This window comes from Caloenas nicobarica, chromosome 8, assembly GCF_036013445.1.
Source record: "Caloenas nicobarica isolate bCalNic1 chromosome 8, bCalNic1.hap1, whole genome shotgun sequence".
Classification (NCBI taxonomy): Eukaryota; Metazoa; Chordata; class Aves; order Columbiformes; family Columbidae; genus Caloenas; species Caloenas nicobarica.
The window spans coordinates 10,533,432-10,554,937 of record NC_088252.1 but is presented as its reverse complement, the minus strand read 5'-3'; the positions used below and the strand labels follow the sequence as shown (position 1 = coordinate 10,554,937).

Genomic DNA, 21,506 nt, shown 5'->3' with positions numbered 1-21,506 from the left:
CAAGGAGGGAAACTAAATGGCCATGGATTCAGACCCAGAACCCTTTCAGTGTTGAAGACGCCTGTGCCCAGCGCTGCCCGAGACCCTGGAGGGGCACAGCCCCCCTGGAACCCTCAGCACCCCCACTCCACCGGCCCTCGGCGCCGCCGCCTTCGCCCAGGCACCAGCTCACCGCGCGCACACACCAGCAGCTTCCACACCTGCCCCGACAAAGTCCATGCTGGCCAGCTCTTATTTATATTGTATAAATTAAAGTTTCATAGGATCAAAAGAGGTGTGGATATATTTTACCTCCATGAATCCTGAAAAAATAACAAGAAAAAAAATATTTCCAACCATGCTGGATAGCAAGCAGAAACTGTAACTGTTTTTTCCCAGGTCTCTACCTTACTACTGAAATTCCACACCGAAATAAAGCTTTCAATCCCAAAGGGGTGCATAGGTTGAAAAACAAACGAAACAAAACAAAACCACCACCAAACTGAGCTTTAACCTCTGAAGCCAAGATGTGCAGTAAATTTAAAGTACATTTGGGAGCTGGTTCATGTGAAGTTATTTTTCATTTCGGTACTTCCTGGTTGAAGTAGCAAGAGTCACAGGCATCAAAGCCTTGTCTGTGTAGACTCAGGAATGTTTACTTCAAAGAACTGAAGAGGAGAAGACACCACGGTACTTTTGACACTGAACCACAGCATCGTGCTTGGAGGTTTCAGGCAGTTATTTCCCTTGTCTAGCTAAAAGGGAAAGGTAAAGCCTACATGTATTCTGTGAATCCACAGGGGAAAGGCACCACAGAAGCACAACGTGCTGTTTCAAGCTCCCAAAGCGCCTGGATGTGACCAGAGCCAGCATTTCCCAGAGCCATCCAGCTAAACAGAAAACCACACGCAGCTGGTTTTGGAGACCCAGGGCTGGAGAAGACCTCCCAGGGCACCAAGCCCACTTCTCTGCTGCTGCTGAAATAAACTCTCCTTGTAATTTTTCTTACTGCCCCTTCTAGAGCTATTTCACAACCTTTGGCTTCAGCCTAGCATATTTACAAATGTCTTATGCATGTTTCTTCTTGTGACTGTATTTTTATTATAAGTGCCTTCCTTCCCCCGGTATTTACAGCCAGCCTCATTTTCTCTCAGACTTCATTTTGTTAGGGACTTATCTAAGCTTTCAGTCTCTGCTAAGAAAAGAGCCTGGTCCCTAATCATCCCTGGCCTTGCTCCAGTTTGAATTTATCTTTCCCAAATGCGGGTGGCTGGCTCCGCATAAACTCTTACAAATAAGATGGCAGGAGGGCCTTGTAAACAGCATTAATACTGCTTTAATTTTTAAGGGAAGAAGTTCCCCTGATTCATTCTGGGACCTCGACTCTGTCTTTTCCAATTTGCGGCAGAAACTCACAGGTTTAAGTCCCCAGTAGCACGAGGCACAAAATCCCACACTCAGTACCTCTTGTGTCTCTCCGCCGCCCAAGGGGAAGCCCACATGTCCCTCGCAGGGGTCTCAGCCCCTCGTCACACCGTGCCTGACGACGCTTCACCTGCGCCTGTTCCCATCGGAGCCCTGTGCTCTGCACCGGGCTCGGGAAAAGGTCATTGCTGGTCCCCGGCTCTCTCCCTGCCAAAGAGCTTCACTAAAAACCTCTCCTCATCCCAAACAGCATCGAAGAGAACCACTACCACGTTCTCCTTCGGGCTCACTGTTCGATACCAGCTCCTCTCCCCAGCTGCGTAAGAGCCTCTGCAGACAGACTGTGCCGAACTCGCCCCTCCGTGCTCTTCCCAGCCTCTCCTGCTGGCAGCTGTTGTCAGACGCTCTCGGCCTGCCTGGATTTTTACTTTTATCTAACACGGCTGTTCTCAGCCCCACATCACCATTCGTGCAGAAACAGAAGAACTTCTTTAAAACTCTGAATTGCAGATAGCCCACAGATCTGCACTCCTTCTCACCCCCATGTCACCAGACAGGGGTCCTTCCAGTGCTAGCACCCAAAACCTTCCAGTAAGTTAAAATCAGAGCTTTATCACATTGAACACCCTGCCATTTCCCATGCAGCTAAGACTATTCTGCTGTTGCATACATGACCAAGGTGTCTTAAGACAACAGCACTTATAGCAACATAAATGCTTATTCCTGTTCACAGTCTCATAAGCAGCAAATAAGCCACCCAGCTGAGCTTGCCATAACATTAACACAGAGCCTGCACAGACGTTTTTAGCCATTTCACAATTACATGTAATTAAAATGTTCTTAAAACTACAAATTGTCACAGACCTGTGTGTTTAAAACAGATTCTCCTTTTCCCCTTTTCAGTAAAGAAGGCAACTCCACAACTCCCTCAGTAACTGGAAAAATTATATTAATAAAATATTAATAATCCTAATATTACGTGATTGGATATTCTAATTAAACTAGCCTAAATCTGGCTAGTACTCAGATGGACACCTTGCAAGGTAAAGGCAAGGCAAGTCTGCAGAAAGGCATGTAAGGAGCTCTAAAGAGTCATTTTTTGAGCAATATGCAAACCCAGAAGGCAGTGACTACCAATTATCTTCTGTGGCACGTCTCCAGAAGCAGCTCATCTACTCCTGGACAAAACCCAACTCCAATTATACAGTGTCCACCTACTTTTAAATTTCATCTACAAGTTACTTCTTATGTTCTCGTTATAAAATGTATCGACTAGGGTTACTGGCACACAACAACTGATGCCTTCTGTCCAAGAACAAGTGCATTTGAAGTATATGACCGAATTCAAACTGTTTTTATTATTTCTCATCATATTATTTGGACAAAAGACAGAATATTATTAACCAGAACTGACTAAGTCAAGGAAACTGACTTAGCTTCCAAGCTTCACTGGAAAGAAACAAAGCTAATAGATATCACATCCAAGTTTTTACCAAGCTTTGATTTCTTAAATCAATGTAGACTGACAGCTAAACCTCTAGGTTCTGTCATCTGCTAGAGATGCTTCCTGACTCCTTTCTTTGTTCTAAAATGGTCTTATTTGGGCAGCAAAGATCTAATCAATACCAAGACAAGCAATGGCAGTGATAATACAACAGCCATCCTGGATTAAAGTGCCTGGTTATCTACGGGTTTTCAGTGCCAGAAAAGAAGTATGTTATTCTGGATGCCTCAAGCCACATCTGTGAAGGCTGACGTAATGCTGAAGTCTGTTAATTTGAGAGTGCTCCTGTAGTAACAAAAACCAATGCTTTTAAGTCTTAGCCTTCAAGAGAACCTAATGTTTTTTCCCCCTCAAGTGACTGCAGAAGCACTCTGTGCATCCCGTTCCTGCCAGATTTATACTAATTTCAACCAAACCAGAACTATATGACCAGGTTATGCAGAAGAAATCAGAGCAAGAGAAAGATTTCCTAAAGCAATGAAAAATTATCCTTAAAATACCATGACATATTGGGAAGGAAGTGTTTTCCCAGCTGTTCTGTGCTAACCCCACAAAAGCAGCTCAATTAGTTATTGGGCTAAAAAAAACTAGTCAGTCCAAGATGTAACAGATGAACAGACACGCTGTGTCAGCTAATGTATCTCACCTCCTCCCTCGGTGTCGCAATGCCTCTGTTGCCTGAACACACGAGCTGCGCATACAAATAACTTTGGCTTTGTTATGTTCAAAAGGATTGTTTTTTTGAAGAGTTATTCTTAAATATTAATTGGCTGCAGTTACAGAATTTGCACATTTAAATAAGTCATAGAAATACTTACAGACCAAACAATTATCATCCTTCTAGACACAGAGTGATCGATGTTCCAGTAGATAAAGGGAAGGAAAGTGATATAAAAAATCTCTTCACCCAAAGCAGCTGAAAACTTGAACAAGTAGTAGTAGAAGTAGTTCTTCACAATATACTTCTGTGTCCAAGCCTGGAAATGAGAGGATTTTAGAAAGTTCCAGCAAATCAGCAAATCATATCAAACATTTAAAATATTTTAACTAATACGGTTCCCAGCCCTTAAACCAAATAATTTCTTGGAACAGGTGTCAAGAAAAGAAGTTCAATTTTTATACTGAACTGAAGAATACAGTGATAGCTCAACTACATTTCGTGCAGATCAGGAATCTATTCAAGCTAATTAAGGGTAGCAGTAACAGCAGCAAAGATTTTCAAGGTATCAGATCAGTCTTTCCTCCAGGGAAATCAAATATATTTCATAAAAGGGTACTGATGCATTAATTTTGAAGTTTCTACATCTGTATATAAAGAGAGTCACCATTGCTTTTGCTGGAAATGTGTTTTGAGATGAAAAAAGTAAACTGCAATTACTGCACCACGTCATTTAAAATTCGCCTCCTTATAGCAGGCTAAGTTTACCCTGCTAGCCCCTGAAATTTGCTGTCGGGTGCCACTGGCCACAGCATCCCCTGTGTCCCCTGGTGGGAAGTCCCCAGGTCACAGCCCTGATGTGGCAGAGGGCTCAGGAACCGCAGCGGCAGGAGCTGGTCTGGGGAAACAAGGCTGCGAGCAGGCAGGGAGAGGAGCTGCCCCTGTCACCACCAAATTGTCACTTCAATGTCTTTAAGTAACAACAACCAGGCTATTCCTTTGAGCATCGCGAGCAGACATATTGCGAACAGCGTCAGGTGACACTGCTTAGGACTTTATTTATTCCTTTTATTAAATGACAGATTTCACTTTTCTCTGGATTTGGCAGGTAGATCTTCTAAAAGGCTGCACCCAGTCTGCCCGAGCTGGTAAGCCACGCAACAGCATATATGTATTATTAAGGCCATGACTTTGGTCACTGGTGGCCAGGTTTGCTGTTGCTGCTATTTTGGACTAGTACTCCACTAAGAAGCCTTCCACCCCATCGGCAGGAGCAACAAACCTGCAAGTGATTCACATTTTATAAACACACCTGTACACTCCTGAAAAAAAAAGATATACACATGAAGAGGATTTTTGGTTTGGGGACAGGAGCAAGGGAGCCAATCTAGTCTCTGTCCAACTCCTCAAAAAGAAAATCAACAAAAATGGAAATTGGTGGTGTAAATATGTGATGAAAGAACTTCCTAAAGATGCGAGCTAAGAAGGGATCATGAAGGCTTCAGCAGAGACACATTAAGATACAGCTTTGACATAAGCTCCTAAAACTAAGAGGAAAACCACTACACTTCGAGTTGACTGTGCACCTAATCTACCAGTGAGAAATTGTCATCCTACATCCTAGTGAGAAAGGAGTCTAGACATGCAATTGTGACTCATTGTAAAAGCAATTAGAAGTTCTAACCCCTTAATCTGCTTTCAATAAGGAGATGAGGTAAACTGCATGAAGACAACAAAAGCAAGATGGAAAGAAGTTGCATCCATTCATGTATCATGAAAAAAACCCCAACCAAACAAAAAAACCCCACCACAAAACAAAACACCCCAACTTATTTAAATTGATTTTTGCATCAATAAACAGAAAAGATAAGTCAATGGTTTTGAAATGCTTGGGTCACAGGAGTGTCCCCCATGTATTAGTAGTAGAGGTCCCAGGTGAGGCACTGGCGTCCCTCTAAAATAATTCAGCAGGATGCTATGGCTGGCAATCAGCCCAAGTGTCTCATACACCCATTAGGAAACACCCCCCCATGCAATTAACAGCTCTGATGCTTCTGTCTGAGCTCCTGAAACTGTATTTGGCCACACTTACATGGCCCCAGAGAAAGCTCTCTTCTGGCATTGCTAACTCCTCAATTAAGCATCAATCTCCAGTGTATTAGGAATTATGTATTCATGTGCTTTAGATCAAAGTTTATCAGACATATCCCTAAGATAACTTTTTTATACTTGGAGTGTTGTGGGACGAGGGATGAAACTTTCTAATTCCAGTAATCTGTTGGGGGGGGGGGGGGGAATAATTTTTCAGGTACTAAAAGTAATCTCAAGTTAACAAATATTTCCAGGCAGAATACAGGGCCAAGTCCTTATGCATGATTTTTAAAACCCTTCTTTTTCTTTCTTCTTTTCCTTTTCTGTCAGAAATCACCCCTCACTTAAGTTTTTTTGTTTAACACCTTTTTTTTTTTTTAAACACTACACCAGCAGTTGTGGACAGCCCAACATGTGAGGCAGGGGACAAACATATCATACTTGTGACACACGATGGTAAAAACCACCTGTTAGGCATGTAGGGCATCACAGAATCGCTCTGCTTGATTTCAGGTAGTGTACATTGATTAAAAGAGAGATGTTTTCAATCACCGTGATCCTAAAGCTTTGTGAGTACAGAAAGCCCACTCCCCGCACCTTCAGCCCCCGGCCCATGAGAGGTCCATGTTCGGCTATCCATGGGGATGCTGGAGCCCAGCAGTTAGCTCATGTTTACTATTCCTATCTATTATTTCTGTAGAAAGCAAAGACTACTGTGCTTTGTGAAGTGCCTTCCCTTTTTCTTCTCATTCTAACCCCAGTGCAGGAAAAAGCTGTTACAATTGTTTGTGCGAACATTTAGCATGTTTTAACACTCTCAGAAGTTTATTCAATCTCTACTTTTAAATAACTCCAATCTTTAGACTTGTTTATATTTAATGTACTGAAGTGACCTGATGCTTTCCACAGCTTCTGAAGCACTTCCAGTGAGTCAGCCCCTCCATCACTATTTGGTCTGGATCAGAGGGGTTTTAACGGGCAGTTATTAAGGCTGTAGAAAAAGTCAGAAGTTTAAGAACATTTCAGATGCAAGGTGTAATAAGCCATGACTTTTGCAAACAGAGAAGACAGGTAATATCACACAAATAACTCCTCATGAAGTATAAAATACCTATTGTGAAAAAATTTAACTGCTTAAGTTACAAGACACACATCCATGTGAGTCTCCATAAATTAAATACTCACCTGAAGTATTGGCACAGAAAATAGCTGTTGTAGGTCAGCCTAGTCTCTCAATCTCTGCTCACTGGTGGGTCACCCACAGTGGGTGCTGCCCCACATGTGCTCAGGGGTCCGAGTGCAGCCCCAGCGCTGCTGCAGCACCCACTCAACCTCCCCCTGAGTACAGGAGCATCCCCAAATCCTCCCTATGGAGCATTAATGACAGGGCCAGCAGAGCAGACCACATCACCACCATGGTGACTCTTGGGAGACACTAACACACAATGACACAGTAGAGCAGGAATCCATAATGTTATACAGTACATATGTAAGAATATATGTCCTTTATAGCTGCAGTAAAGGAATAACAACTGAACCACAACTATAATGGATTTAAAATGTATTTTAAGGCAGAGATATACGCCACAAAAGAGGAAAAACACAAGCTGTATAAAGATACAACTCTCCTTCCAGTTTCGGTAAGATGTCTCTCATCAGAGCACTAAAGAGACACCAGCTTTCCCCGCCCTGTCTCTGGAGAGCAGCTTTGCAGCATCGGGCATCTAAGGCTCAGAGCCTGACCCAGAGATACCATTAACCAACATTTTGTTCTCAGCTCTCAATTACTTTGGATCCTTCAGGAGACATGCACATTTAATTAAAGTTCCCAAAGTCATTACATTGCTTCCCTTCCAAGAGAACTGCCTTTCAGAAGTTCAGAATTTCCCTCCCAAAGCCCCTAGTCAATGCTTTACAATACTTCACATTTAAGGGCGCTTTTTTTTAACCCTGCAAAAGGGCAGAAAATTTAGAGAAGCCAAAGACCAGGCACAAGAAAAAAAATCCAAAAATTCCCATACAGATGCTGCTGTACACAGACACAACATAAATCAAACTATTCAGTGTGCAGTGCAGTACTGTGTGGAGTATAACCAGAGGGATGAAAACGCTTCAGTTTTGCAGTATTCTGTATAAGAAGTCAGTTTTATGTCACTTCTATGTTTATTAACTGTACCTGATTAATAAAACAACCTATCAGGTCACAACCAAAAATTAGGTATCAACGATCAGATCTTGGAAAACAAAAGAAAGCAAAACCCATGATATTGAAGACTTCAGCTTTTCAATCCACCTGCATAGCTAAGTGTCAAACAATCTCAGAGTTTTTGAAGATCCAACAAGCAGTTGAGAGCAGCTGGTAACATCTCCAGCACCTAGATGTTCACCTCCCCTAGTAGCAGCAACATGGGAAACTCATTGCTATGAGGTAGAAGAACAGTGTGGCCAGGAAAAGGGGGCTGTGCCACAGGGAGAGATCCTGGTGTGGCCCCTCGCAGGGAGGGCTGGGGGCACAGGACCGGTGGGAAGAGGAGGGAGGAGGTGGCAAATGAGGGATACAGACATAAGGAAGAAATTTCCGAGATGTCAGACAGCAGAGAGGAGGGCAGTGGCACACAAAGCCCACAAAATGCACACAAGGAATGCCAAGGCATGAAAAACTCACCTAACCGAACTCGTATGTCTGTGAAGCTCCTGCTCTGTTCAAGTGCTTTTAATCAAATAATTCTTTCTTACTCTCTACAGAATGTGATGCAGGCAGTTAACAAGAATTGTCCAGGTTTACATACTCTCCTTGTTGTTGGAGAGACACCTAGAGCTAACTGAAACCTGAGTGATTTGGGGATGGAAGCAAACAGAAATCATGAGAAAATCCTCCTTCAATGCCCTCAAGTTCTGACCAGTTCTGTTACTAGAAGAAGTGTTACTAGCAGAAAGGTCTTGTTGACTAGTACACAGGCAACATTCAACTCACAGCTGTTGTGCAAGTGTTTACAGTGGCATGTGCTAATGGCATCATGAGCAGGGACATGGCCTTGAATCATCATTTGATGCAGAAGCAAGACACTCACCGCAGGAGAAGTTACATGCGAGCTTCAGGTCAAGCAATCACAGTACTTTCAGTGGTGTCAGGCAAAGAACAAGCAGGGCATCTAAAAGTCAGGCAGACTTCTGGTAGCTTTTTGGTAGTTTCTTAATTCATCCAAAGCACCAAAAAAGGCCATTAAGTAAAGCTCTCGGCAAGGTACCATAGCAGAGTGGTGCCATACAACCAGCAGCACCAAGGATGGCTGGAAGCTGTTGGGCTGAAAGCGGTTGTGATTTGCAGGACCAAAGGTTGAGACCAGTCAAGTGGGAAAGACGAAAAGGGGAAAGATGTGTCCAGCACTCCCAGCAGTGCTGCCATGCTGGGCACAGTGCTCACCCAATTAATGCCTCACACATTCGGCACATCTTACATCAGTGCATCTTCATCCAAAGTTTCCCTTTCAGACTGCAAAGGAAGTTCAGCTGAGACAGACACACATATCTGCATGACCAACATACACCCAGCACACCACAGCTAAGACAGTTAAGAGACCTCAGTTATCTCTAAAGATTTCATTTTTCAATCTTCAGATTATTGTCCCTTCCACTCTGACTAATACTCAGGAGGTAGACTGAATTATAGGCTACATTTCTGTGTATTGCTCTTGAAGTAACATAATTAGCCCTCCTTCCTTCTGTTGAAAGAACACAAGTAGATATAACAGAATCTGCCGAGTCATTTAAATATAAAGTGGAATAAAATAAGACTAGAGTTGACAGAGCACTTCTTTAGGCAATTAATAGGAAGAATCAATGAAGGAAATAATTGATTATGTCGGCTTCCTAAAATAAAGCCTCCTTAATTAAGAAAAAGGAAAAGCCCATAAGTCTCTTCCAGAAACACAGAGGAACTGCTGCTAACAAGACTGAGATTGCTGGTGAAGAACCATGCCTGTAGTCAGCTGAAAGGACAGCCTCGTGTTTCCCGAAAGGCAGTCTAACCGAAGGCTAGTCCAGCTTGTCCACCAAGGATGGATGGTTCACGCTCTCATCACTCTGACAGATGTTTGTTTAACCTGTCCTTACTGATGCCAGTGGTGGAGGCTCCACTGCTTGCTCCAGGTGACCTCCGAGTGGTTTGCTCTCCTGACACCTAGCCTGAAACTTTCTTGCTGGAATTTAAACCTGTGACTATTTTCTTATTTACTGCAGACAAGGGACAAATTGTTTCCTTCCTCTGAAGGCTGACATGGGAGAAGCTTGTTACAAGCATTCAAAAAGACATAACTGTCTGCTCTTCCACTGCTTAAATCACCTGATGTTTCTTACAGAAGATATTTGGCATTTTCCAGACACAGCACTTAAATGTCCGTCTTGAATTACATGCTCAAAGATCAGACATGGCACAGTAATGCTGAAGGAATAGTACTGTACAATTCCATTCATTTTGCAGGCTGTTTTCAGAATAGCATGCCACCACTGAACCATGCTCAGCCCATGATACCCTCTAACCATTTTTCCACTCCATTAAAGTGCTACCAAGCTCATAATTTCCCATTCTGTAGTTGATTAGTTTATTACACCTGGTTGTTCAATAGCTATCTGCACCTATTGGATAGAAGTCAGTTTTCAACCATACCTTCAACTTGACTATTCAATTTCTGTTTTGTCCTCCGACTTACACGCAGCTCCTCCTACATTCACCTCACAGGCAGTACGCCTTTCTCACATTTCCAGCTAGTTACTTCCATGTGGCTATGAAATCTATTCTGAAGAGCCTCCATACTCATCACTTTCCATCAAAAGGTGTTCTTCATGGCACCAGCCATCCAAATTCATGTTTTCCTTTCTTAACAGATGCCTGAAGAGTTGACATCCATGATTCCCACATGAATCCCTCTGGAGTTTGTGCTAGTTGCTAATAAAAAGGCAAGATCTTCTCCACACAGTGGTCTCATGGTATTAGAATGATGTTTCAGCCCATGTACTTCAGCGTCTTCCTGCATTCCAGGAAGAATGGACTGGTTTGTGCAATAAGGAAGTAACAGGGCAGGAGAGGGAAGGGCAGGAGGAAAAGGCTTCCTTCCTCCCTGTTTTACAGTAGGAAAACAGGTTTGTTTAATTGCATTTTAATTCCTGAGAATTAGATTGCAATTTTGTAAGGTGCACCACAGAGCCTATGCCTGAAAGTGTCTGAGGAAGTTATTTTAAGGGTTAGGTAGCTGTGGACAGAGCAGGGTGAAACATGAGTTAAGAACCAGAGAAAGAATTAAATCAGAGACAACTCAGAAGAACAGGGACTCCAGCTTGAAATGGAGATTTTAAAAAAAAAATAAAATCCTCCAAAATTCAACCACATTTCACATCTCCAAAGGATGAGTGTTACTAAAAGTGTTTTTGGATAGAAGGATGCGTCACACAACAACAGTTTTCAAACTGCACAGCATTAGATGGTCACCCTGCCCACACACCAGCTCCCTGCAAGCACCATCACCTCTTATTTTTGTCTTCCTGCCAAAATACATGAGTCAGAGCGTTACTAGGACCTGCATGGCTGCTAGATATCCAGGCTGCTCTCCAGAGATCTGGAGAAGTGGGAAGCCCCTCAACTCACTTTTCCCCCACAACACCAGGTTTGAGGAGCTCCCAGCTGATGGTCATTCATCAACAGAAGCCCCACCGAACCAAACAGAAGCATGCAGGAATGGCCAAACGACCAGGGAGAACCAGGACTTCACCATATGTTTCTTTCCAGAGCAAAAACCTTGTTCTCATCTTAACACTTGGCTTTAGAAATTGACTATAGCCTGGAAATTTAACTTCATAGATTAGTCACACATTTGTGCCCAGCAGCATCATGAATCCAGTCAGCCTGCTTCTGCACAAAGGTTGGTTCCACGGCAGAGGTCTATTTTGAGGCACAGAGCAGCAAGGCTTCTGTAAGATAAACGGACAGAGTAACACCATATTATTTTTGGACAACTAAATTATTATTTTTTTATGTTATAATCAGACACCAGCACAGGGAGAAGCGACTCTTTCCCCAGCAGATAGTTCCAGGATTCAAGTCAAAGAGCAGTTTTCTACAGTATTGCCGAATAAGGCTTTGGTTTAAGTATCGTGGCAAATATGCAAGTCCCAGGTAGATGTGCTCCTGGAAAGCAGAGACCACTGGAGATTGTATGGGACATGGTGCTCAAATTGCAGCCATGGCTATAGAGAGGCAGGTTGGAGGACACCTCAGAAGCCAGCCAGCCCCTGGGGATGCGAGCCATAGATATGATGTTCTCAATTCGCTTGTTGCCTCATTTTTAGCTGCAATTAGTGCAAGCCATACCAATGTCAGCTGTTTCTGATGGGGAAACACACAAGTAGACCAACACATAACCCAACACTGCCAACAAGCACTGCTTCAGGGATCTCTGCTGCTGCTTCAAGGCCAGGATCTCTGACACCGCTGAAGGAGTGACTCTGGCTGAAGCCCCCTTGGCACCCCAGCAGCCTCCACGCACCGGCACTGCTTGGCGTAGCGCTGCTGGCACGGTTTGGCAGATGCTCGCAAGGTTTAATGCTGCAATCTGTGCCACTTCACTATTCACCTCACAGGTAGGGGTGGCACTGGCATCACAGCCATCCTGCTGTACATACCCCCTTCTCCTCTCTAGACACCTCTTACACTCCTTTGCTTATTCTGTCTTCTGCTTCGTGCCATACATCCCAGCTTATGGGCACTATGTTTGTCAGAGAACAGGTTCCTTGCTGCTAATGCCTCTGAGCCCTTTCCTGCACAAATATTCAGTCTTTGCTCTCCTGTGGTGTGACTGAGGTGTCTGACAACATCTTCTCCTGTAAAATACAGTACCTCACCACTCTCCCTTCACACAGAGAAATGTCAACAGGGAACACTGAAGGCAATGCACCTAGTTAAACTGGTTAGCATAACTACAAGCTAGCTGCAAAAGGGATAACAACAACCTGGTCTGCTGTGACAGAATGACCACACAGCTTTGTACGTACCAGAACTGTCAGGCTCAGGGAACTCTGTTAGTGATAGTTTGCAACGGCCTGTTGTCTTCAAAAGGAAGGATTAAACATACTTTTTTGTATGTCTAGTAATAAATATTCAGAAATATAGTAATACAATAGAATAGTAAAAAATTAGCAATGTAACCCTATATTAAACCATTTGTGTACCTCTAAATTTAGATCAATAGCAGTTTACCTTGGAAAAATAAGCTACTGCTGCTAACTATACTAGACTGATATGAAGCCCTATAAAGCAGGAACTTGAATAGCCATTTTAAAAACAAATCTTGTGGTTTAGACAACACTACCTGTACATTCTAGACCTCAGATTTACTTGCCATAGCAGTCAATAGCCACCTTCCTTTGCCCAGATGATCCATAAATATTCTGTGCAGAGCACATACGTGAAGTCAAGTAAAAGAACTGACTGTCCAATGGAGTCTTCCAGGGAGAACAGATTTTCTCTGGCTCCTTGCCCATTAAATCTACCCCTGTTCTCCATAGACTCAAAGGAGAAAAATGGCAGCAGTTGAGCTTTTATTCTCCTGGTTGATATCTGAACTAATGGCCTAAGACATTCAGCAGAATTATAAAACAGTAAGTGGCTCACCTCCAAGCACTGGAATTAATCCCAAGATCCTGACACCTCATTACAAGGTCCAGCGGCCTCCAAAAAGATGACTCAGGCTGTGAGCTGGGAAGCACCAAGTCATGAAGCATCTGATCATCAGCATAACGACCTGGGCTCCCAGTGTGGCCCCTGCTTCAATCTTGGGTGTGACTGCACTGTCATCTTCTAAAAGACCATCACCCATAGGGCTGGTGAAAAATTATCTGATGAAACAGTCTCATCCATATAGACCAACGACATCCCTTACCAGCTGCTTTCCATGGGAACCTTAAACCAAAAATTGGACACGTGCAAGACAAGGAAGCTCCTTCGGCCACTGGACTGGGTAGGGCAGATGGACACACAGCACCAGAGCAGCAGGAGTGGTGCTGAAGAACATGAGCCTTGTTTAATGAACCCATCAAAATAAGAAACTGGATCTCATGTTTCTCCAGCTGCAGCTCCAAACTGAGGAAGCTCTAAAAGTTCAGCTATATTCTCTAGAAGGACAAAGCGTCAGCACTTGAGGCAGAAATGCCTTGTTGCCAGCTCTCCTAGTGGTGCTCCTGGGCTCACAAGGGTTTGTCTCACCTGCTGAACCTGCCTCAGCTACTGCCAACTTACTGCTGCGTGGAAAGGGAAATATGAAACCAAGTAAGCCAGTAATATGATTTAAAAAGGAAAAGTAAGACTCTGAGGCTGATGCAAAAATCAATTGCAAGGGAACACCACAGAAGGGAGACCTTGACTCAAGCTCTAGAGCAAGTCTACTTCAAATTACCAGACAGCCTATCACAGCAAAAGCAGAGCTGTCATCTCTGTCTTACCAGTAATTAGCTACATTTTGGGGGACTGCAATACATCCAAGATGAACGTGCAGTTTTTACCTGCCGTTTCTACTTCTGTTACCATCACCTTGCTGTTATCCTGGTTATTCGCCTCACCTAAGGCACGAACAAGAACTGTACGGTCACTGAGCACGATCGGGCAGTTTGTCAACATCACACCAGTCCGGAGCAGTTCTGACAGTTAAGGTATAACTATAGAGTAAATATGAACTGTACGCTTTCGAAGGCAGAAAGATAGATCTCGAGAAATGATAAAGCATCTGGGAAAAGGAAGAGTGGAGAAAAAACAACAAATCTCTACAGACAACTCTGAATAAGAGGGTTTGGGTTTTTTTTCTTTGTTCCCTTTAGCTCAAGCTATCAATTTCAGGAGCAAAAGTCCATCAGGAGGCTACAAATAAGTGGAGCTCTACTTTTTAAATATACTTAACATTTTCTTAGTCACTCACTAAAACACTGGACAAGTCTTCAGAAAGTTAGTATTTTTAAGTGTGCAACTCCAGGACTTCATACAGAGCATCAGGAAAAGGTATCTGTCTTGTCTTCTTCAGAAATAAAATCCAACGGTTCCTTCACTAAAAGCCCAAGGGTTCAATATTAAGTCCAAGCCAGGGCATAAGCCCAGCTAGTGCATTGGACTAGCACCATTTATATCATCCTCAGATGCCAAAGTTTTCACTTGAAGTATTAAAAAGTGTGTCTGGTAGCCAAGGGAACATCAAGAACATGGGCTAAGAAACTGATTCAATATTTAAGAAACACATGCAGCCCTTGCTGTCACATCTAAGCATTTCATCCCTTGTCTCATCATCTCAGGGCAGCTCCTGTGGGGCAGACGGGACTGAATTACAAAGATGCAGGAATATAGCCACTCCTTGTGCTGCTGATCACTGTAATGAGGCCCTATTGACCTTCATTTTTAAAAAAAGTACCCCACACATATAGTCTGCAACTTACAAATAAAATAAGACACTGATGCATCATGAGCAGCACTGCTGGCTACAAATGCATGCAGGTAATTAAAGGCCTCCTCCTACCAGAGCACAAGCTGTCCTGTGTCACTACCCTCCTGAGGAATCCCCCTCTCCATGCAGTACGGCATCCATCCCTACCAGGTGTGTCCATCCCCTCTCAAACAACCACCAGCTGCTGGCCCTCCACTCCCTTTCCCCAGGGTTCCTCCAGCTGGGTCACCTCAGCACATGATCCAGCCCATGGCAGATGCAGGGTCCTGAGAGCTGGCACAGAAAAAAGGGGGAATGTCCTGGGGAGATGTAGCTGTGGCAGCCCCAGCATCTGGCCAACAATTCAGGTCTTCTTCACTCAAGCATGCAATTATACACTCTGTTTTCACAGGTATAACCTGCTTATTGTCCAAGAACTTACACAGGAGAACTTGTAAGACTACTGGATTGTAGCAGTAAAGACAAAGTAATGTAAAAGTTATTACCTCACAGAAATCTTCTGTCTCAATAATACAGACCTTGAAAGCCCCAAGCTCCAGGAATGGATGCTCGACCTGAACACAGAGCCACCCAAGGTCACCAGGAGCGAGATGTAGGGGCAGTGCTGAAGCACCTTTCTGCAAATGCCTGCAGCTAAGAGCAAGAAAACACCACTATCCATAGAAAGTTTATAGCCGAGGACTTTACTATGCATATTAGACTCCTAAATCTACTTCTTCACAGATACATCATAGTGACCCCAGTTCATTTAGCAACAGTGCAGTGAGTATGGGTTTTGGTATAAGGAAGACCTACATTATTTTTTGCATCTCCTGGTAGGTTGCAGAAGACTCTCTTTAGAAAAACGGATTTTCACAGGAGCAGAGAGAATCTATTTTTATAATTCTAGCACTTCATTGAAACATTGTTCCAGCCTTTACTTCCATCTTTATTTTATTTGGGTTTGAACCCAAATTCCACGTGTTTCAAAAGTGACCGTCCTAATCATGTGGAAACAAATGCTTCTGCTTCTATGTCCACGTCTCACAAAGACTTACCCCGGACATATTCACCCTTCACAAAAAGGCAGTCATGTCTTGTTTTGTAAAACTCAAAACAATTGCTCCAGGTGAAGTGACTGGCTCTGTTTGTGGAACATTGACTTGGATAGGATTTTAGTATCAACGCTATTACATTAACCAAGTCACTGTTCAAAAGCAAGTAGTGAAAAATATTTTTGCAAATTGTCTACATAATTTTCTTAAAATAGAGTCTACTGTTATTCATTCAGAAGTGAACAGACTGAAGGACTACCCTAGTTTTCCTTAACCTCCCATTGAGAAAGAGTCAAGAAGCAGCAGCTAGTGAGGAATTTTAGATGCTTGAAATGGTAATCCAAGCACCAAATGTAGAACAGGAAAGAGTAAAATGATACAAGAGGGCAGGAATGGTAGAGTTTTGGTGTCCACAGCTGGCCCATGTTTATCGTGCAGGCAGAGTTTGGAAGACCACTATCACACCTCCTTTTCCAAAAGGCACCATAAAGTGATGTGCTAATGAATTCGTCATTGCAGTAAGAGGAAAAAGCAGGTCATCCAACCTGTACACATGGGTTGCGTTATGCCCTTCCTATTCCCTTCAGATACACAAGTGAATTACAGACAGTGCCGTGAAACGCCGTGACCTGCTTGGCCAGAGGGAAGCGCAGAGAGCGCAGCCCATCTCCACCGGAACCCCGGCGGCCACAAACAGCGAGGGGCAGCCCGGGCCTGGGCAGCAGCGGAGCACAGCTCCGGGCAGAGCTCCCGCTGCGCCGACCCCCAGCCCCGGCGAGACCAGCACGAAGCCCCGGGTCAGCGAAGCACCACAACAGGTGCGCCCCGAGCGGAGAGAGATCCACGGCAGACAGAATTGCCTTCCCAGCCGCTGCCCACGGGAAACGGTGCGTCCCGAGAGAGGCAGCGCTGCTGCGGGCGGACCCCCGCTCGCACCGGTTATCGCATTCCGGGGGCGCCAGCGACGGGGACTAAGCAGAGAACCACAGAAACGCCTCCCCGGCGGGGCCGATGCTGCCGGGCACCGGCACCCCCGCAGCCTGGCCCCTCCATCCTTCCTCCCGCCCAGCCCCGCAGCCCGGCCCTTCCATCCCTCCCCCAGCTCCCCGGCCCGGGCAGGCGGCAAGATGCGCGGGGACCCCCCCCCGGCGGCGGGGGGCGGCTCTGCTGAGTCACGGCCGGGCTCGGCCGCCCCCCGCGGCACTCACCTGCGGGCCGCTCCGCACGCCGTTGGGGAGGCCGCGGCCGGCGGCCAGCGGGCCGCGCAGCGCCCCCGCGCCATTGCAGATGCCGCGGCCCCGGGCCCCCTCCGCGGGGTCGCCGCCGCCCTCCTCGCCGGCGGGGAAGAGCCCGCAGCAGCGCTGGAAGCGCGCCACGGGCTGGGAGCCGCGCAGGGTGCGCAGCAGGCGGGCCATGCTGCCGGCAGCCCCAACCCGCGCAGCGCAGCGCCCCGGGGCCGCGGGCAGGTGCGGCCCGGCCCGCCCCGCCCGCCAGGTGCCTCCGCCCCGCCCGGCCCGGCCCCGCCCCCCGCACAGGTGCGGGGCCCCGCCCGGGGGCGCCCCCTGCCGGACAGGCCGTGCGCCACCCCCGCCTTCCCCAGGAAACTCAGCAAGTTCCGCTTCTCTTTTTTGGTCATTTTTCCTCCCATGACTACCCTGATCAAACAGCGAACACGATCTGCCTTGAGATAAACGCAGCGCGCTTGTTGACCTAAAGATAAGGGCCGCGAATCTCAGCACGACCGTCAGGATTTCCCTGGAAAACACTGAAACAGGGATGCTATGAAAAGGCAGGCGAGGAGGACTGCAGGGACGAGCTTCTCTCCTCCCCACGCCATCTCAGACACCACTGCTCCTCTGCATGGAAACGCCACCTGGGCTCATCAATTCCCCTCTAGGGCGTAAAACATACTCTGGGCTGGCCCAGGTTTAATTTTGTCCTGTCTTGGAGGCAGCATTTATTTTTTTTCTCCTGAATATGTACACATATATACTGTATACATACCCATGTACACATGTACATGTAAGCATACAGCTCTGAGTATTTTTGCCCTTAAATACAGCAATGGAGTTTCCCATCGAAAAGAGAGAAGTTATCACATCAAGCTCTGATCACTTGGAAGATATCCCTCAAACTCTGAGGCTACAAAACTTGCTGTGGATGATACTGATTTCTGCTCTTGAAACTTTAAGGACCTTAGTTTTATTGGTGTATTTGGTTTTTTAGAACAGTCTATTTCTATCTCCAGAAATATATTTTGTACAAAGATTGCAAGATCATCATTCAGTCAATGTAAGTTCATTGCAAATTTGTTACTTCCCCCCTCTTCCCCCCTGCTCTGAAATACCCCAAATTATCCAGGACTGCATTAAGGCTTTTTTTTTTTTTTCTACAGCCCTTGAAAACCAAAACCATGCTCCTGTGCTTTTTAGGAAGCCGGTTTGTCTTGTGCCATTGCTTGTGCTGCCCGTGGGAGATGCTCATGCAGCCCCCAGTGCCAGCGCTCTGGAGGTGTCAGGGCCATCTCCTCACCCAGCCCCAGGCCAGCTCCACGAGGAGCTACAGGGACAGGTCTCCTTCATCCCACCCAGACTCTGGAGCAGACTCCATAGATCCCATGTGATTGTCTTGTGTCATTCATTTTCTTTTATCTTTACCTTCTTCTTTCTTTTTTTTTTTTTTTTCCATATTTCTTTTATATTCTGTCATTCAAGGTTGGCCCAACCCCAGCTCCAGGTGACAACATGTTTCAAGCGCTTTCCTCATGGCGTGTGCACACATGCACTCAGCAGTGGCTGTGTCGCGGGGTTGCCACTCACTTGTTGGCAGAACCAGTTCACGCAGGCTGAGGAGGAGGCTGCCTGTTCCAGCTTGGTTATGTGTTTATATTGTTTGCTTGCAGGCATTATTCATTGCTTGCTTCTGGTTTTGTTTTTTAATGGCTGTTTAGCACTCATAAGTATCTGGGAAGCTTTTCTGTTCGTTTTCCTATTTCTTGGATATATGAAACATCCCCAAGTGTGGAATTTCAATTAAAAAATGCATTTATATTGCTTAATTACTTCTACATAGACTGACTTCAGTAGAGCTGGATGAGATTAATTCAGTCCATAGTTCCTTCATGGTTATTTTCCTTGTATTACAGAAAGAGTCTTCAAAACAATTTCATTCTTATTTTATCCACCTATATGACAACATGTACAAGAGTTTTTAACATCTTAATTTGAAGAGTAAAATTACAGCCCTGCCACTGCGGCTGCCAGTTTTGCTGCTGATGTGGGTGAGATAGGATCTTGAGACATGGCGTAAAGCAGGGAAGTGGGAATGAAAGTGCATGGCTGGGACCAGCACTCTATAGGTGTTTTAAAGCATCTCTTTGTCAACCACAAGTCGATACTTATCTGATCTGCCTACATACTTGTGTCTCTCCATTGTCATTATAATACTTCCCAAATATTAAACCAGAACTAACAATTCATAGCCAGCTTCTACCTAATTCTTCTTCAAGCAAACACTTGGATTGAGTGGGAATGTGCCTCAGGGAGGACATCAGGATCCAGCTGGTGAGAATTCAGGATGACTGAGATTTTTTTTCCAAACTTACTCTAAATCAAATAGAGCGCCCCCCCACCCCTTATCCCCCACCCCCCCAAAAAAGGTGGGGGGAGGATTTCTACTTATTGTCAACTTTAATCTGTCTTGTCCATGTCTTTGAGCACTCTGGCTCTTGGTTTGTCTTTATTCACTAAGGCTCCCAGAAACCCAAAGAAGGTGTGGGGACAATCTGCTTTTAAGAATTTATCGTTTTATTGACATGAGTTTAATACAGCTGTGACTTCAGATTGGGTTAGTAGATTTTTTTAGCAGAGGCATTTGCGCACAACAGCTGCGTGCACTTTTTCCACCCTATTTCCTTCTGCTAGCTTGAGTAGAAAAGCATTAGATAAAGACAAGCCTAAGAGACCTTCCTGCTGCTATATGGAAGAGGGAACACCAGACTGCGCAAGGCCTCTCACCTTACAGGGGCGTCAGCATGCAGATTCGAGCCACTGGGGAACGGCAGAAAAAGCAAGGCCAGAACTGCAGCGGCACTGAAAAAAAATGCAAACTGGGTTTGAAGCATGCCAGATCTGAAGGAACTTGAAGTATTCTGTAAGTCAAGACTGCAGTGACCCTTTGTCTCTGCAAAATAAGGCTGTGTGTGGAAAAGATGCTGCCAGTCATTTCTAGCTTAGAAATGAGCGGAGCCTAACGAGGCTGGAGGCACGGGAGCACTTTACCAAGGTGCCTGGGGACACGAGGGTGAAGTAGATGTATTTCCAGGATGGAACAGAGGATTGCAGGAAGGACCATAGCACATCAGTGGGAGGTGTTTGGGCCACAAAGAGGATGGAGGTTTTGAGGAGAGAACTGAGGGCAGAAGACTGACTATTGCAATGGAAAGTGCCTAGTAATGGGGAATAAAAGTCTATAGGAAGCTTGTTTTATAATTTGCGTTGCTCATGGGACAACTTGTTTATTCTTGCTCAAAGCAAGAGTATGAATTATTCCTCTTTATAGTCCTCTTATAGAACAATGCTCTAATCACCTTTTCCTGAGACCTACCTCACATTACCTTTGATGGCCAAGAAAAATACTCAGGATTTGGCCCCTTGAAAGATTTGCTTTAGAAAAAAAGAAAAAAAAAAACAAAAAAAAACCAGTTCAAGAACTGTCCCACACTTTGTATGCCCCATGCAGATTTCCCGACTTTTTTTATAGAAAGGCAGTTATCTGTAAAACCAGTGGAAGCAACATCACTGCAAAGGACTAGATGAATATCATCCAGAGAGTGCTTAAAAGAAGCTATTTATGAACTGTCCCGCTGCAAAGGACATTTTTAAAGCTTTAACTGGTGAAACTTCCTAATCTAGGGCCAAAATATCTCACTAATAGCTGGTCAGCATCCAGCTACATTTTCACAAGGGAAGAAAATCACCTCTGGGTTGAGGATAAGCGTGAAAGATGAGAATACAAAGGATAACTTTTGAGAAAGCTGAAAATAGTGCCTTGTGCTGAAAACATTTCCTTAACAACAAGTGTCACTGTCATGAGGGTGAATAATTTTGCCTCCAGCATCAACAAAGCTAAGAGCAAAGTACGAATTCCACGACCGGGGGTGGATAACGATGCTAGGAGAACACAGCTCAGTTTTCAGATGCCAGTGTGAGTTTGCAATCCTGACAGCCAGACAAGTCTTGTTTTGACTCGTAAACTGAGGGAATGGGTCTGAAGGAGCAAATATGGGCATAAATTTCACAGTTGCTCTACAGACAGCAACCACGTTTCGCTGTGGAGGA

At 44.9% G+C, this 21,506-nt stretch overlaps 1 protein-coding gene across 2 annotated transcripts in view; it reads right to left on the bottom strand.

The window, feature by feature from the left end:
- Window positions 1-17,582, bottom strand: part of SGPP2 (sphingosine-1-phosphate phosphatase 2) — a 37,188-nt gene extending 19,606 nt beyond the window's left edge. Inside the window, exons 1-2 of one of the 2 annotated variants that reach the window (XM_065640115.1) lie at window positions 17,376-17,582; window positions 3,727-3,885 (exon numbers count right to left, since the gene is read on the bottom strand). In XM_065640115.1, the coding sequence (XP_065496187.1) occupies window positions 3,727-3,885; window positions 17,376-17,582 (366 nt within the window). The remainder of the gene's footprint in view (window positions 1-3,726; window positions 3,886-17,375) is intronic. The other variant, XM_065640116.1, reaches the window with a different exon arrangement.
- Between the last annotated feature and the right edge of the window lie 3,924 nt (window positions 17,583-21,506).